Genomic DNA, 16,425 nt, shown 5'->3' with positions numbered 1-16,425 from the left:
TCCTGCCTCCTCTGAATGATAGCAATCCCATCACATAAGCACCTCATGTGCCAGTGAAGCCACAAAACTTCTAGTATCTCTTGTTTAGTGTTTATTAAGGTTGGACCCTTCTTATTTATTTTTTTTTGTACTTATGCTTTGTCTTCCTCTAGATATATTGTGGGTTCCCTAATAGTTCCCAATACCTGGAGGTTTTTTAATCCATTAAAAGAATTGCTCCTTTTTACAATTGTGTTTTAAATTCAAAGACATGGAATGACGATGGAAAACATTTTGGAAAATAGAAAAGGAGGGGAAAATTAAGACCACTCACAATGTCCCCACAATTACCATTGATATGCTGGTGTGTTTGGTTTTTCTGGTCTTTTGGGGGATGCAGAGTTATTTTTAGTTTCCTCTAATTTCTGTAATCACAATTTTACTGATTCCTTATCTATACTGAACTCAAGCATTTCCTCATTTTGTCACATGGCCCATCATCTTCATCAAAGGTACTTAATAGCATGATCAGGGCCACTGCTTATATAGCATAGCTTCTGTACAGCACAAAGTACCTAGTCTGTGGGGAAGTGGGGGCTGAAAGGCAGCCTGCACCCTGTCCAGCAAATCCTGTGTCCCAGTGTGAGACTAAACTTTCACAGAGGAAGGGGCACTTTATTTGCATGAAGGTGCTGCCCACCTATAGAGCCAGGTGCCTGTGGGTTGTCTATGTGGGTTGTCTTTGCCTTACTCAAATTTACCTCCTATGGAGGGAGACCTATTCTAGATTGAACAAGGTGTCCTCTAGGCTAACAATAGCTCTGTGCATGAATCTCCACCAAGTTGACACCGCATGGCTTGCCCTTTCTCTCCCAGGTCTGGGGCCAACTTTTACAATGTGATGCTATTAGGCTCTAAATTCTCTCCAAGACTATCTCCACAGGCCCTTCTAGGGTCAAGCTTTCAAAAAGAAAGTACCAGGGAGCCATCTGACTGGGAAATCTATTGCAGAACGTGTAGACTAACAGCTCTAAAATCTGATATCAAATAAAAGACATCATCAGTATTCTGTAAGAGGACCGAGCAAGGGTGGTTTCCTTCATTTATTTTTCAGTGACTCGGGAAGGCAAGCCTTGGAAACCACTTGCTTTCAACAATCCCCTTTAACTATGTCTTTTGGAATTGTAGAATGAATGTGAGTGCAAGAAAGGATTTCGAGGAAATGGGATTGACTGTGAACCAATAATTTCATGCTTGGAACAAACTGGGAAATGTCATCCTCTGGTGAGTTACTTGACTTTTTGTCATTACTTTAAAAAAAAGAGCTTGAGAAAGAAAGAAACTAGGTTATTTCTTATCAGAAACCCTCGTACTCCTAAAGGGAGCCCCTAAGCAGGATATGAACAGTTATTGCAATTTTCACTCCATTTCAAAGTTTGGAAAAACGGATGTAGGGTTGCCAAATGAAATTCAGGACACCCGGCTGGATTTGAATCTCTGATACACAAAGAATAAGTTTTCAGCAAAAGTAGAGCCAAGATTTTTAATGCATAAGGAAAGCTTGTACTAAAACTTATTCATCATTCATCTGAAACTGGAATTTAACTGTGCCTTGTATTTTTCATTTTCTAAATCTGGCAGGGAAGAAAAGAAAGAATTTATTTTTAAAAATGTCTTCATTGGTGCATGATAGTTATACATAATGGTGAGGTTCATTCTGTCATAATTATAGATGCATGGAGTATAATTTGTTCCACTTCAGGACTCAGTACTTCCTTTTTCCTCCCCTTCTCCCTCCCCTCAATCCCTTCCTTATTCTACTGGTCTTCCTCTATTTAAGTATCATTTTTAATTGGTGCTTTTGTAGATATACATATACGTGGAAATCACTATGATATATTCACACAGGTACATAGCATCATTTGGTCAATTTTATTCCTCAATTCCTCCCTTTCTCCACCCTCTCCCCTTCCCCTCAATACCCTTCCTCTTTCCATAGATCTCCCCTCTATTTTCATGGAATTCCTCTTTTTTTCCCTCCCTTATTTTGCTCTAGTTTCCACATATAAGAGAAAACCTTCAAGCCTTGACTTGCTGGGTCTGGCTTATTTCGCTTAACACGATGCCCTCCAGTTCTATCTATTTACCAGCAAATGCCATCATTCCATTCTGAAAAGAAAGGATTTCAATGTGGTTAAATAAGAGCTGTACCTGCCATGCAGACAGGAGCCCTTCCCCCGCAACACTGAAGGGTCTGTGGGTCCCTCCCACCCTCTTTCAGCCCACATGTGTGCATCTCACCATAGACGGGACACGTTGTCTCACTGACGTAATTCAGGTCTAACCTTCAGCTAGGAAAACAACACATGTCCTTCACCTTGGTTTCATCAGGCAACCTGTCAGTTTGCTTCTGCTGGTGTCTGGAGCTGTGTTTGTCAAGAGGGTTATGAAGGAGATGGCCTCCTGTGCTATGGAAATGCAGCCATGGTAAGTCATCGGTGAGGGACTCAAGTACGGAATGAAGACAAACCCTAAGGAGGGCTGGGGATGTAGTTCAGTGACAGAGCTCTTGCCTCACATGTGTGAGGCCCCGGGTTCCATCCCCCACACCACAAAAGAAACACAACACAGGGCAAATAAACCTCTTAAGAGCTCGCCTTGAACATGCTCTATCTACACATTCTTTGCTCCAGGAGACTTTATATGAGGCAAGGTGCTTCTCACAGAAGCCATGCAGGCTCTGTGGCATTTTTCATGAGCAGCAGGGAGTTAACTTTTATTTGGCACCTTCTGGATGCCAAGTAGTCCTGACTCCTCTTTCTTGCTAATTTGTCTCTTCTTCCCACATCCCAAATGAATGACTGACTGGCCTTGCTAAGCTGCCTGGTCTGTCCTGCCTACACGGAGTCTCTCCCACAGGTTCCCAGAGCACCCTGGGCTTACCGCTGTCAGAACTGTGCATGTGAGTGTGTGTGTGAGTGTGTGTGTGTGTGAATGTGTGTGTGTGTGTGTGTGTGCACGTGTGTGGGTGCATGGGTGTGAACACCTTTGTATCAGGCATTTTACTAAGTTATAAACGTGCCACAGTATTTCATTTAAACCTCACAACAACCCTCAACAATAATCTGATGCTATTAGTGCCCATCTTACAGGTGAGGAAACTGAGAGGCTAAGCAAACTTGCCTGCGGTCAGTGGCCATCTAAGTGCAGAGACACTTAACTGCCAATGTAGAGTGTTCTATCCATACAGCCTGGGTCACACCAAGTCGTCACTGTCCCTGCAGTGGTCCATCTCCTCCAGCACTGAAAAATAAACTCCAGAGGGAAGGTCTCTATCTTGTTTCCTAAGCCACTCATGTTTCTTGAAAATATGTGTCAGAATGAGACATTTTCTCATCACTTCCCATTGCTATTTGGGTCCCCTTCCTCCTCTCTCCATGGGCGCACCAACCCCCCCAGGGTCAGCCTCCTGAACTGAGAGCCTTGCTCCACTGCTGGTCCCTGGAGATGCCATGGCATCTGACCGGCAGGATGCTGTTCAGGACTGGTCCCACTCAGATCAGGTCAAGGAGCAAACTAGACACCCTGGCACAGAGCTCAGACTCCCACATTTTTTCTGTGCTGTCCATGGGCCGCATTGCCTAAGACCCTAAAATTCTACTCTCACCTTGTCCCTCACCTTCTGTGGAAAATAAGGGCCAGTAGTCAGGGCCCACCCCCTCAAAACTTCCCCTTTAGAGGATGATTCAAGCATCTCAGTTCTCATGCTTGTTAACTTTCTAAACTTTTTAACAAGTATTTACTAATTTATTGAATAGCCTCAGCTGCCTTCAAACAGGAATTGAGCTCTGAGATTTATGGTCTGATGTAAATTGGCATATAATACTGCTCGTGCACTTCGGTGATATTAGTTTTTTAAGTGTCATCATACACATTAAGGTATCTATTTTTTTTTCTTTTCCTTTTTTTTTTTTTTTTATTGTTGGTCTTAATCCCCAGAGGAAAGCCTTGTCAGGTTCAGGTTTCAGATAAGACACTTGTGTTCTCAGAGAGAGTAAGTGGCTTTCCCAAGATCACACAGCTGATAAATCGAAAACCCAAGAATTGAGCCCTGTCTTTTTTAAAGCAAAGTCTGGAGTTGTTGTAGTTGTTGTTGTTGTTATTCACAACCAGCAGTGTTGGTTATCTTTTCAAGTCTTTTCTTCCTCCAAACAAATGCAAGCTACAGAAGGGCAGACCCCACCTCCGCCCTCCCTATCCTGCTTCCTTTCTGCATTCCATCCCAGCGCTCTGGTGGTGGCTCCATCAGTTAACAAATTCCTCAGTGCGTAGTAATGAGAATTGACTGCATGCCAGCCTCCATTCTAAGCCCTTTAGAAACATTAATGCCTCTAGTTCTCACACCAACCTTATGAGTTGGAACTTTTATTATCCCCATTTTACAGATGAGAAAAAAAATTGAGGTGCATTAAATACCTTACCCAGGGAACTAGGAAATGGCTGAATCGAAAGAACATGCACATGGTTTGAATCCATGCTTCACACCACCCCTCAGCATAGGCTCTGAAAGGGCCTGTTTGCTTAGCTTTGTGGTCCGCCCTTAGGGTCTACGTGGCCATGTTCTAAATTCAGGTTGTTGCTTTACTTGGAGTTTCTGGAATTAATTTTTTACTTCAATCTGGAGGATGATCAAACCCCCTAAGTGTGAAGGTGAAGCTCTGGCCACATGGAAATTCAGCTAGCTTGGGCACCCATCCATGTCAGCGTCAGGGAGGTGGCCCAGAAAACACGCCCAGCCCTCGAGGGCCAAGTACAGGCTGCCCAGAAATGCTTCTCATTGTTTCTTCTCTTGTGTTCTCTCTCCTCTCTCCCGCACCCCCTTGCCTGCAATGAATAAGGAATTGTCATTCCTCTCGGAAGCAGCTATATTTAACCAATGGATAAATGTGAGTACCCTCCTTGCAATCTAGTATTGGCAACCTATGTGATTTTAGAAATCTGAAATGTATATGATAGAAAATTGAAAATGCAGCTGATAAGGAGGGAGGGGGTTTGTCCTGAACAGTGGTTCTCAACCCTGACTGTGCTTAAGAGTCACAGGGAACACATTTTTACACACACACACACACACACACACACACATATATATACACCCTTTCTTGGAACCCCCGCCCCCGGCCACCCCGCCAAGACTCTGATCTGCTAGGTCAGAGTCTTTCCCTGGGCATCAGTATATTTTCAAAGCTGCCCAAGTGACACTGGCATATAGCCGGGGCTGGGAACTTATGGTCTATGGTAAGCTGGGGTGGTCAACCTTTCAACCAATTCAAATATATATGAATAAACTTGTTCATCAGATAGATATTTTTTAAAAAATTAATATCATTCATGTTGTAGGTCACCAAGTTAGATTTGGATAGCTGCAACCAGGGATATTTCATATGTGATTAGCTCTCAGCTCAACATGCCCAGAAGAGCTTGTCCTTCACCCCTGGAAAGTATCATAATAATGAATCCAGTCCCACCCTAACCAGCTATCTGAATCTCTGTTCCCTCTGAATGCACCTAGGTGGCTGTTCCAGCCAGCCATCGTGATCAATGGTTTAATCCCTTTCAATTAGCACAAGCAAGATGGGTCTCGCCTGGTCAGCACCCACTCTGGGACAGCTCCCTGTCATTTCTGTACAGAGCTGCTCCAATCGCCCTCCCCCTATGGGCAAGAGATTAAGAGCCCTCTTCTGAGCACACTGATTTCCACCTAGATCCGTCACCCATGCGGCCAACCATGTGCACACACCTGCCCCGTGCTGTGCCTTATCCCACTCTGACTAGCTCACAAGAGCTGACTGCACATCTTTTTACAACTCCACTTTCAATGCTGTCACATTGGTTGCTTGTAATCAGCCCCGATGGGAGTATTTACACCTGAGAAGTCAGCAAATGCTACAAACCAAAGTGGTCTTCCCCCTCCCCACCCCAGAGATCCAGATGTTATGCATAACCATGCCACTGCTTCAAGCTGGCTCTCTAGCAAGAACTAGATGACGGTGACGATCAATTTCAGGTTTCCATTCTCTTCTATGTTGAAACTGTTCCTATAACCTCCCCACCATTCTCACTGGAAAGATTTTCCAGAATTCTCATGTTTTTTTTTATATGTCTGTGTATACACACACAGAGAGAGAGAGAGAGAGAGAGTTAGTTCTATCAGGACTATTTCTCTGGCTCTTTATTTAGACTATAGTGCAAAGTACCTATATCGACTCAAAGTGTGACCTGACCAGGAAAACTTGGGTTTTGATAAGACAATAGAATGAGTCTCAAAAGAGAATATGAGTCATCAGCTAGTGGTTAGGATGGATTTGGAGATGGACCTAGGAGGACCTGGCCAGTATCCCTGGAATTACATCACATGCAACATTGTCACCTCTGCCAGGTATTCCAGTATTCAAGTACTCCATTAGTCCCCTAACATGGGTCTCTTTTTTTCCTGGCACGACTCAGAATGCTTCTCTACGGCTCATGCTGTCCACCACCTCGAACCTCACTGTCCTTGTGCCCTCCCAGCAAGCTATCGAGAACATGGACCAAGACGAGAAAACCTTCTGGTTGTCCCAGAGCCACATTCCAGCCTTGATAAAGTGAGTGCTCTTTATTTTATTCACCATGACCTCTGACGGGCATCCGTGGGAACATAGAAGATTGATGTAGGGAAGCCACATGGTCCTTCACATCCTTCAACTGAGCTTCCTCCATGCCCTCCACCCTAGGTCAGTAAGCTGGCATGATTGACAGGCAGCTCTGTGCGACGCACTGTTCTGCTTTGCATAAGACTTTCATTTCAGCCACCCCCAGCAACAACCCTAAGAAATGGGTGTGATAATTATTCTTATTTTACAGATGTGGAAACTGAGGCACTGGGTGGTTAAGTAACTAACTCAAGCCAAGACTGATATCTGCATAGGGAACTTGAAATTTGAATATGGCCATCTGGCTCCAGAGCTTATTCTCCTGACTCCTCAGTGACAGCACCTTGCACCTGGATATTTCATTCTAACACTATGTTCTGTTGTTTTAGATACCACACGCTCCTAGGCACATATGGAGTGGCAGATCTGCAGAACCTGTCATCTTCTGACATGCTGGCAACATCTTTGCAGGGCAACTTCCTTCACCTGGAGAATGTGGATGGGGTAAGAGAGCTCTGTTTAATTGAAGCATAGCATCTGTGTTCATATTGTACTTTTAAATTTTTGTGATATGGAAATTTCCAAGTATATGTAAAAATGGAGGCCCGGGTGGACATTACCCCGCTGCAACAATCAGCACATACATTTATGTGAGTGCACATGCATGCACGCGCGTGCACACACACACAAGCACATACACAGAGCAGCTATCCTATGAAATGTGGCCATGTTCCTATTGATTGGTCACAAGGCTCCTCCTGACAGACATAGATGAATACAGAGAGGATGAAGGATATGCAATTCCAACTGCTTTTTTTTGCATCTGGTTAACTAAGAACTGGTTATTAGTAATTTACTAACGGGGTCAGCACAGATCACTAAAACTTTACAGGAAGTGAGAGGCCTGCAACAGTACCTACTGAGCCCCTACTATGCACAGGCCTGGATCTCAGTGCTGGAGGTCAGGCAGCACCCAAGGGAGAGCCCAGCCCCTGGGAAGCTCATCGTCCAGCATCCTAGAGAGTGTCCAGGACTCTGATTTCAAATCCCAGGAGGAAACCTGGTTACCTGGCTGCAAGTGACAAGTGTTTTAAAGCTCTTTCCATAAATTGTACAGACAAGACGAGGGTCTGCCAGCGACAACTGCTACACAGGGCATCACGGCCACAGTCAAAACCGCCTGAGAATCCCTGCTGTGGAGTGTCCCTGCCTCCTGCCCAGCAGCAAGCACTCTTGCAAGGACCAGTTCAGCTCACCTAAACGTGTGGGGCTCAGCAGATTGTTCATTTTATAAAGCAGACAACACCTACGTATGGTCCTGTGGATATTTTTGTGTGTCTTGTTCTGATCATTCCAGTGATGCTCGTGTTATTTTCTGAGTTTTTAAAATAAAAATAGGAGGAGCAAAGCCACAGCTGGGCTGGAGGAATAAGTTCCAGTGAACTGCTACCCTGGATAATATTGAAGCACATAAATCAAATAGCTAGAAGAGAGGCTTTTGAACATTCTCATAACAAAGAAATAAATTATTAAGGTGATGGGTACCCTAAGTATACGGAATTGATCATTACCCAATGTATACATGCACTAAAATATCACACTGTGACCCACAGTGTATACAATTATCTATCAACTAGAAGATAAATTTTAAAAAATTGTATGTATTTAAAGTGTACAGCATGATGTTTTCATGTACACATGCATTATGAAATGATTACTGCAGTCATGCTGATGTGTTGGTGTTTTAATTCATTGATTCTCTTAGCAACATTAACTGAACATCCACCCTGGGCAGGCATGTCCCAGGCCCCAGGATCTAGAGATTCAAAATCCATCAAGGCCCCTGACCTAGACAGGCTAAATGTCAAAGACACATTTTTTTGGTTTGTTTCTTTTTGTTGTTTCGTTTGTTTGCTTGTTTTTTCTCCCTGTATATGTATTCGTACAGGGAGTATAACTTCCCATTTCTGTGGTTGTATGTGATGTGGAGTTACTCTGTGTCTTCACATGTGAACATGGGAAGTTGTGTCCAATTCATTCTACTGTCTTTCCCATTTCCATCCCTCTCCCCCCCACCCCCCCACCCCAACTGCCCTGTCCAATCCAGTGAACCTCCCTCCTCCCTCCCCTCTCCCCACCTATTGTGAGTCAGCTATGCATATCAGAGAGAACATTCAGCCTTTGGTTTTGGGGGCTTGGCTTATTTCACTTAGCATGGTAGTCTCCAGTTTCATCCATTTACCAGCAAATGTCATAATTTCATTCTTTTAATGGCTGAGTAATATTCCATGGGTTTATGTACCACATTTTTTAATCCATTCATCTGTTGAAGGGCATCTAGGCAGGTTCCATAGCTTAGCTATTGTGAATTGAGTTGCTATAAACATTGATGTGGCTGGGTCACAGAAGTATTGCTGATTTTAAGTCCTTTGGGTATATGCCAAGGAGTGGGATAACGAGATCAATGGTTGTACACTCCATGTTTTCTGAGGAATCTCCATGCTGCCTTCCAGAGTGGTTGCACCAATTTGCAGTCCCACCAACGATATATGAGTGTACCTTTTCCCCCACATACTCGCCAACATTTATTGTTAGTTATATTCTTGATAATTGCCATTCTAACTGGAGTGAGGTGAAATCTAATGTAGTTTTAATTTGTATTTCTCTAATTGCTAAAGATGTTGAACTTTTTTATATATATTTGTTGATTGGTTGTATTTCTTCTTCTGTGAAGTGTCTGTTCAGTTCCTTAGCCCATATATTGATTGGGTTATTTGGGGTTTTGTTTTTTTGTTTTGTTTTGTTTTGTTTGGTGTCAAGTGTTTTGAATTCTTTATATATCCTGGAGATTAATGCTTTATCTGAGATGCATGTGACACATATTTTCTCCCATTCTGTAGGCTCTCTCTTCACATTCTTAATTGTTACTTTGTTGAGAAGAAGCTTTTCAGTTTGAATCCATCCCATTTATTGATTCCTGATTTTACTTCTTGTGCTTTATAAGTCTTGTCAAGTCAGTCAGTTCCTAAGCTGACATGGTGAAGATTTGGGCCTACTTTTTCTTCTGTTAGGCACAGGGTCTCTGTTCTAGTGCTTAAGTCCTTAATCCACTTTGAGTTGATTTTTATGCAGGGTGAGATGAGAGATAGGGGTTTAGTTTCATTTTGCTAAATATGGATTTCCAGTTTTCCCAGCACTATTTGTTGAAGAGGCTATCTTTTCTCTAGTGAAAGTTTTGGACACCTTTGTCTAGTATGAGATAATTATATTTATGCAGGTTTGTCTCTGTGTCCTCTATTCTGTACCATTGGTCTACATGTCTGTTTTTGTTCCAATACCATGCTGTTTTTGTGACTATGACTCTGTAGAATAGTTTAAGGTCTGGTATTATGATGCTTCCTGCTTAACTTTTCTTGCTAGGGATTGTTTTAGCTATATTGGGTCTTTTGTTTTTCCAAATGAATTTCATGATTGATTTTTCTAGTTTTATGAATTAGAATTGGAATTTTAGTAGGAATTGCATTTAATCTGTATAACACTTTTGATAGTTTGGCCATTTTGACAATATTAATTCTGCCTACCCAAGAACAGGGGAGATCTTTCCATCTTCTAAGATCTTTTTCAATTTCTTTCTTTAGAGTTTTATAGTTTTCATTGTAGAGGTCTTTTATCTCTTTTGTTGTTACACTGATTCCCAAAACTTTTTTTAGACTATTGTGAATAGAATAGTTTTCTTAATTTCTTTTTCAGTTTATTCATCACTGATGTATAGGAATGCAATTGATTTATGGGTGTTAATTTTATATCCTGCTGTTTTGCTGAATTCACTTATAAGTTCTAGAAGTCTTCCAGTGGAGTTTTTGGATCTTCTAAATATAGAATCATGTCATCAGCAAATAGTGATAGTTTGAGATCTTCTTTTCCTATTTGTATCCCTTTAATTTCTTTCTTTTGCCTAATTTCTCTGGCTAGCATTTCTAGGAATATGTTAAATAGAAGTGGTAAAAGAGGACATCCCTGTCTTGTTCCAGTTTTTAGAGAGAATGCTTCCAATTTTTCTCCATTTAGAATGATGTTGGCCTTGGGCTTAGCATAGATAGCTTTTACAATGCTAGGTGTGTTCCTACTGTCCCTAGTTTTTCTAGTGTTTTGACATGAAAGGGTGCTGTATTTTGTCAAATGCTTTTTCTGCATCTATTGAGATGATCATATGAGTCTTGTCTTTAAGTATATTGATGTGATGAATTATATTTATTGATTTCTGTATATTGAACCAACTTTTTTCTCTGGGATGAACTCCATTTGACCATAGTGCACTATCTTTTTAATATGTTTTTGTATGTGATTTTCCAGGAGTTTATTAAGATTTTTTGCATCTATGTTCATCAGGGATATTGGAATGAAATTTTCTTGCCTTGATGTGTCTTTGTCTGATTTTGGTATCAGGGTGATACTAGCTTCATAGAGTGAGTTTGGATGGGTTCCCTCTTTTTCTAATACATGGGATAACTGAGGAGGATTGGTGTTAGTTCTTCCAAAGACATGTTGTTAACGAGTTCATTCCTATGTCTGATATAAATATCTCCTTTAACCAAGAGAGATGTGCACAGTGGCCACTGCTCAGGGAACTTGGGCGCTGCCAAAAGTGAGAAAAGTCTCCGTCACCCAGGGCTCCCAGGAGGAATTTCAAATAAAGGGTCACGATGACCAGGTGTGGTGGCGCATGCCTGTAATCTTAGCAGCTGGAAGGCTGAGGAAGGAGAATCACAAGTTCAAAGCCAGCCTCAGCAACTTAGCGAGGCCCTAAGCAACTCAGTGAGAACCTGTCACTAAATAAAATATTAAAAAGGGCTGGAAGTGTGGCTCAGTGATTAAGTTCTCTGGGTTCTGTTCCCAGAACCAGTACCAAAGAGGGAGGGAGATCACGAGGAGGAGAAGAAGAGGGTGGAGCTTAGTTGCTCTACCTGGCTGGTGGCTGGCTGGGCAGCCACACTTTTAAATAATTGATAGTCCTAAAAAGTGGTTAGACTCTGACCAGAAAATTCAATTTCTGTCTGTATCAATTTCTGGGGCTGTTATAGCAACAGAAATGTACTGTCTTGTGGTTCTGATGGCTGGAGTCCAACATGAAGGTGTTGGCAGAGTAGGGTCCTTCTGAGGCTGGGAGGGAAGGCATGGCTAAAGGCCCCCATCCTGGGCTGGGAGCTGTCATGCTGATTGATCACATGGCGTCTCCCTGGGTAGCTGTCTCCGTGCAAACTCCCCCTATATATAAGGACACCTGTCGTATTGGATTAGGGCCCACTATAAAGGCTTAATTTTAACTGGAGTGTGCCCTAAGTACCCTACTTATTTAAATAAGATCACAATCTGAGGTCCTGGAGGTTAGGGCCTCAGGGCATGAATTGTGGGGTTAGGGAACACACTTAACCACAATATTGTCTGCATTTTTTTTTTCAAACTGTGGGGTCACCTTATCATGAAGGTAACCTCACCCAGCCTCTTTTTTTTTTTTTTTTTTTAGTGAAATAGAATAGAATGAAATAGAATTGATAACAGTGAACTCCTGCATAGTAAGGGAAAATGCCCCTTCGTTTCATGTGTGTGTGACGTCTAATAAGTCACAATTCAAAGGTATTTCTTACTCTGGGTGTAAAGTATAAAGGTTACCGCTGCTCTAGGAGTGTGAAACCCAGAGATAATTTGTACCATCCTCTGTCCAGTTTTAAGAGGACAGTGGAACAGGTTGCCAAGAGACCAAAGAAGACCCACAGAGATGAGATGTAAGACAAGGTTTATGGAGAAATGCTTACGGGAAGATCCAGTGGTGACAGGCTGGGCAGGTGCACCTCCCCACGAGGCTTTGTCCAGGGGAGGCCAGCTAGATGAGGTCTCTCTCTGAGGTGCTCTGATCTGCACCAGTTACCACAGGGAGGGACTTTACAGGTTGGGTTCAGAAGCAGCAGCTTCTTATCTTGCTTTGTCTGCCGGATGATCACAGTCTCAAGCCAGCATGCAAGAAAGTAGCTTCCTACACATAACCCTAACTTGTCCTGGTTTCCAGTGTGCACCAGAGAAAGCCCATGTCCTTGAAGACAATGTTCATCTGCACGTTCTCACCCAGACTCGCTGATATTGTTCCCTGTCCCAAAGCCAGGAGTTGGGAATGGCAAGAGGCACATCAGGGACCAGGCGTTTTACTGTCCTCCTTTTCTCCAAGGATGACACATAGTTCAATCCTGAGGTTGGCTGTGTAAACACTCACCTCCCCACTGGGGTTTACATTTGCAGAATATCACCATTGAAGGAGCGTCCATCGTTGATGGGGACAATGCGGCCACCAATGGAGTGATACACATCATCAGCAAGGTGAGGGCTTCCGCTCTGTACACACTCAGCGTCCCCCCCTCTTTGTCATCTGTCCTTCTGTATGGTATCATTTTGGGGAAATTAAACATGCTCGGCCTTATTATAAAAGTAACCTGTCTTGTGCTTTATCTTAAAGGCATTTAGAGTCAGTCTCAGCCACCCTTTCCCCAGCCTGTGCTCCACCATAAGCCCTCTGTCAAATGCAGCCACAAATATCCTCTTTCCTGAGTACAGAAAGGTGGTAACAGGCCTGTGAGCCTCCTAGCATCGGAAGGCTCATAATTGAGAACTGGGAGAGGAGGCCAGGGGTGTGATCCAGAAGGTTCTAAGGGAAAAAATAAAAAGCGGTAGAAAAAGTATGATTAGATTTTCATTTTCTGCTAAGTCTCAATTCAACAGCTTTCAAAGGTATGAGATAGAAAAAATAGGAAACGGAGTTGTGAGCTACCCTATCATTTTCCGTTACTATATTAGGATCTTCATTCAAACTGAAAGAACGCAGGTTACACTGGGAACACACTTTCAGAAGGAAGAAGATGAGGAGGGACAATTAACTCATGGCATTTTAACTAAAATCATTCTCACTTGGCAATTATATACTCACTTTTTTATTTGAAGCTGTTGAAAAAGTCCACTGTTCCTGTTCAGAAGAGAAAGGGTATTTGTTAGAATCCTGGGTCTACAATTTTGCAAAGATCTTTCAGCCTCCTGAGTTCCCGAGAGGCCTTAAGAAGCACATTTTAAGCATGTGATTCACTACTGGCAGGAAACTGGGACTTCACGTGATACAAAGCAACATCACCTAACAGGGGTGCTTCTCTTGTCCACTCCTGGCTTTCCAAAATACTGAAATGACTTTTAAAAACATCAAATTATCTTTTGTCCATTTCTGCTTTTTTTGAATGGATACAACCTTCCTTAGTAGAGTGGCACTCCAAATCATCTCCTACACTGACCCTATGATCATGGGGCCAGTCCACATCCCACCCCCTCTTGGGAGGACTCCCTAATCCAAGCAGCCCAAATTATTGAGGATAAATTGAAAAGTGCCAAGAGGATAAATTCTAAAGTCATACGGAGTCTGGGCTTGGAGATGTAGTTGTGTGACCTTGGGCAAATCACATAACTTCTCTGAGCCTTGTTTTTCTTCCACATGAGGATTGAATAACTGTCTATCTTTATGCCTGCTGCCGAGTAGACCATCAATAAATACTAATTTCATCCCCTTCTTCTTCCTCTGAAATTCCCTGGGAGCTTTAGTAGTATGTATTTGGCTAGCTAGCCATTTTCTCATGTTGATAATTATTTCTTATGAAGCAGGTCATGAACCCCTCTAGTGATGGCTTATCCCTTCCGGAGGCTTCTCTGCATGTCCTGCCCAGTTCTCTCCTTAGCCTCTGGTTGCACTGAACCCTACTGGGCTCCTGCAGTATCTGTCCTCTGGCATCAAGAGCACCTTTGTCAGAACTGCCATGTACGGTAGTGCAGATTGTGCCCTGAACAAAGGGGCCTAGCCAAAGGGTGGAGTGGAGTTCAAACTCCAGCCCACAGCACTTGCTATGATTTGTGCCCATTTAGAGTTCTGGAGAAAGGGGTGCCTCTTTTAAAAATTACAATGGCCTTCTTAATCACGTATAATTATGTGACATGGACATAGAAACCAAGGCTATCACACCGTTGTCTCATAGCTCTCAAACCTGTCACTTCCCATCTAATCAACTCAAGTCCTTCCTCCCCCTGGAGCTCCAAAAACTCAGAAGTGTCCTATTTTCCTGTGACCCACAGACTGGCAACTTCCTCTGTAAATATCCAGATTGTGACTATTCGACTTTGCAGCTCATTTGGTCTCTGTCACAACCATTCAATTCTACCATTGTCACGCAAAATCAGTCTTAGACAACGTGTCCACAAATGTGCATGGCTGCGCTCCAATCAACTTGATTTTCAAATATGGCAGCAGAGTGGATCAAGCAGACTCCAGTAATATGGATGTCGGTTCCCCGAGGGCAGGACACAGGCCTCAGTCACATTTGTCTATCCGTGCCTGGCTCATGGTAGGCATTCATTTGGCTGAAACAGGATGAGAGAAACATTCCAGTGGTGGGTTCTTCCATCTGAGAAGGTTCTAGATAGGATGAGAAGATGGAAATTGTCTTCTTGCCCAGAAGGTCGACCATACCAACTTCACACATGCAAAAGCCTGTATGGACCAGACGGGTGAGGAAATGAGTAGGGGGAAGGCACTAGGGAGAGGTGGAGACCTTAACCAAGGGAGCTGCTGCCACTCTCTGCACGTTGTCTTATCTGTGGGCTTGCTGACGGATGTTTTTAGAAAGTCAGGCATCTACATTTTTACGTAAAAATTCCCTTTGTTTATCACACTGCCTGAGCCAATGCAGATTCAGGCTCCTGGGTTACAGTAGACTTCAAACTTCTGGAAAGAAATGAAAGGGCTGAAGAATAAGCAAAAGGACAAGAAATAAAGGATTTGGGGTGCAGCCTGTTGTAGGTCAGTTAGATTTGCTGGGTTTCCCCAGACGGAGTAGATTAAAGAAAGTTAGAATGGATTCCTCAGGGGAAGCCAGGAACTCTTCTATGTGAGATGAAATTTTCTCTAATTAGGGGGACCTGCCTACAGGCAAGACATAAAACTGAACTAATAACAGCTCCAAATTCTCTCAGCCTCGTTGCTCTGCATCCTTAAAATAATTTTATTCTGGGAGAAATCAAAACATTTTCAATGTCACTTCCTTTGTCTAGAGAAGTTAACAGGACGTCCTTATGTATCAGTGAAGCAGCAAATGCTACCAACTTGTGCTAAACAGAATTCTGGGGTTTTCTTTCCCAGGTGCTGGTCCCCCAAAGAGGACTAACTGGCTCCTTACCAAACCTGCTCACCCGGCTGGACCAGATGCCTGACTACTCCATCTTCCGGGGCTACATCATTGCAAGTACCATGTTCTCTGCGTGACCGCCTTGCTCAGGTCACCTGGGAACAAGGAATCCCTCATGGGCTCTTGTTTCCTTCCTTCACAGCAATACAATCTGGCAAGCGCAATTGAGGCTGCTGATGCTTACACAGTGTTTGCTCCAAACAATGATGCCATCGTGAATTACATCAGGGAGAAGAAGGTCACAACTCTGGTAGGTATCGGGAACAAAGAGGAAATTCAAAGCCTCAGTCACGTGCGGTTTCTCACCTTCCTCAAGGCCTGCCTGCCCATGCCGTGCTTAGAATAGATTCACGCAGAGATTCCCCCGTGCACAATCCCCCCTAGGCCAGAGCTGCCGTATACCTAGGCCATGTCTCTGGAATCACATGCTCCAGGCACCTGGAGCCTGGCAGGATCCTTATGGTCATCTGTTGACCCCTTCCCTGGCCCGTCCT

General features: G+C 43.3%; 1 protein-coding gene across 1 annotated transcript in view; it reads left to right on the top strand.

Moving 5' to 3' along the window:
• Positions 1–16,425, top strand: part of Stab2 (stabilin 2) — a 154,639-nt gene that overhangs the window by 69,091 nt on the left and 69,123 nt on the right. Inside the window, exons 26-33 of the mRNA XM_026398214.2 lie at positions 1,168–1,263; positions 2,371–2,466; positions 4,878–4,925; positions 6,484–6,620; positions 7,058–7,172; positions 12,960–13,037; positions 15,886–15,984; positions 16,074–16,181. Coding sequence (XP_026253999.2) covers positions 1,168–1,263; positions 2,371–2,466; positions 4,878–4,925; positions 6,484–6,620; positions 7,058–7,172; positions 12,960–13,037; positions 15,886–15,984; positions 16,074–16,181 — 777 coding nt within the window. The remainder of the gene's footprint in view (positions 1–1,167; positions 1,264–2,370; positions 2,467–4,877; positions 4,926–6,483; positions 6,621–7,057; positions 7,173–12,959; positions 13,038–15,885; positions 15,985–16,073; positions 16,182–16,425) is intronic.

Source organism: Urocitellus parryii, chromosome 5 (assembly GCF_045843805.1).
Source record: "Urocitellus parryii isolate mUroPar1 chromosome 5, mUroPar1.hap1, whole genome shotgun sequence".
In the NCBI taxonomy this organism is placed as follows: Eukaryota; Metazoa; Chordata; class Mammalia; order Rodentia; family Sciuridae; genus Urocitellus; species Urocitellus parryii.
Note: the sequence above shows the minus strand (reverse complement) of the source record. Positions and strands in the feature narration are given on the sequence as shown.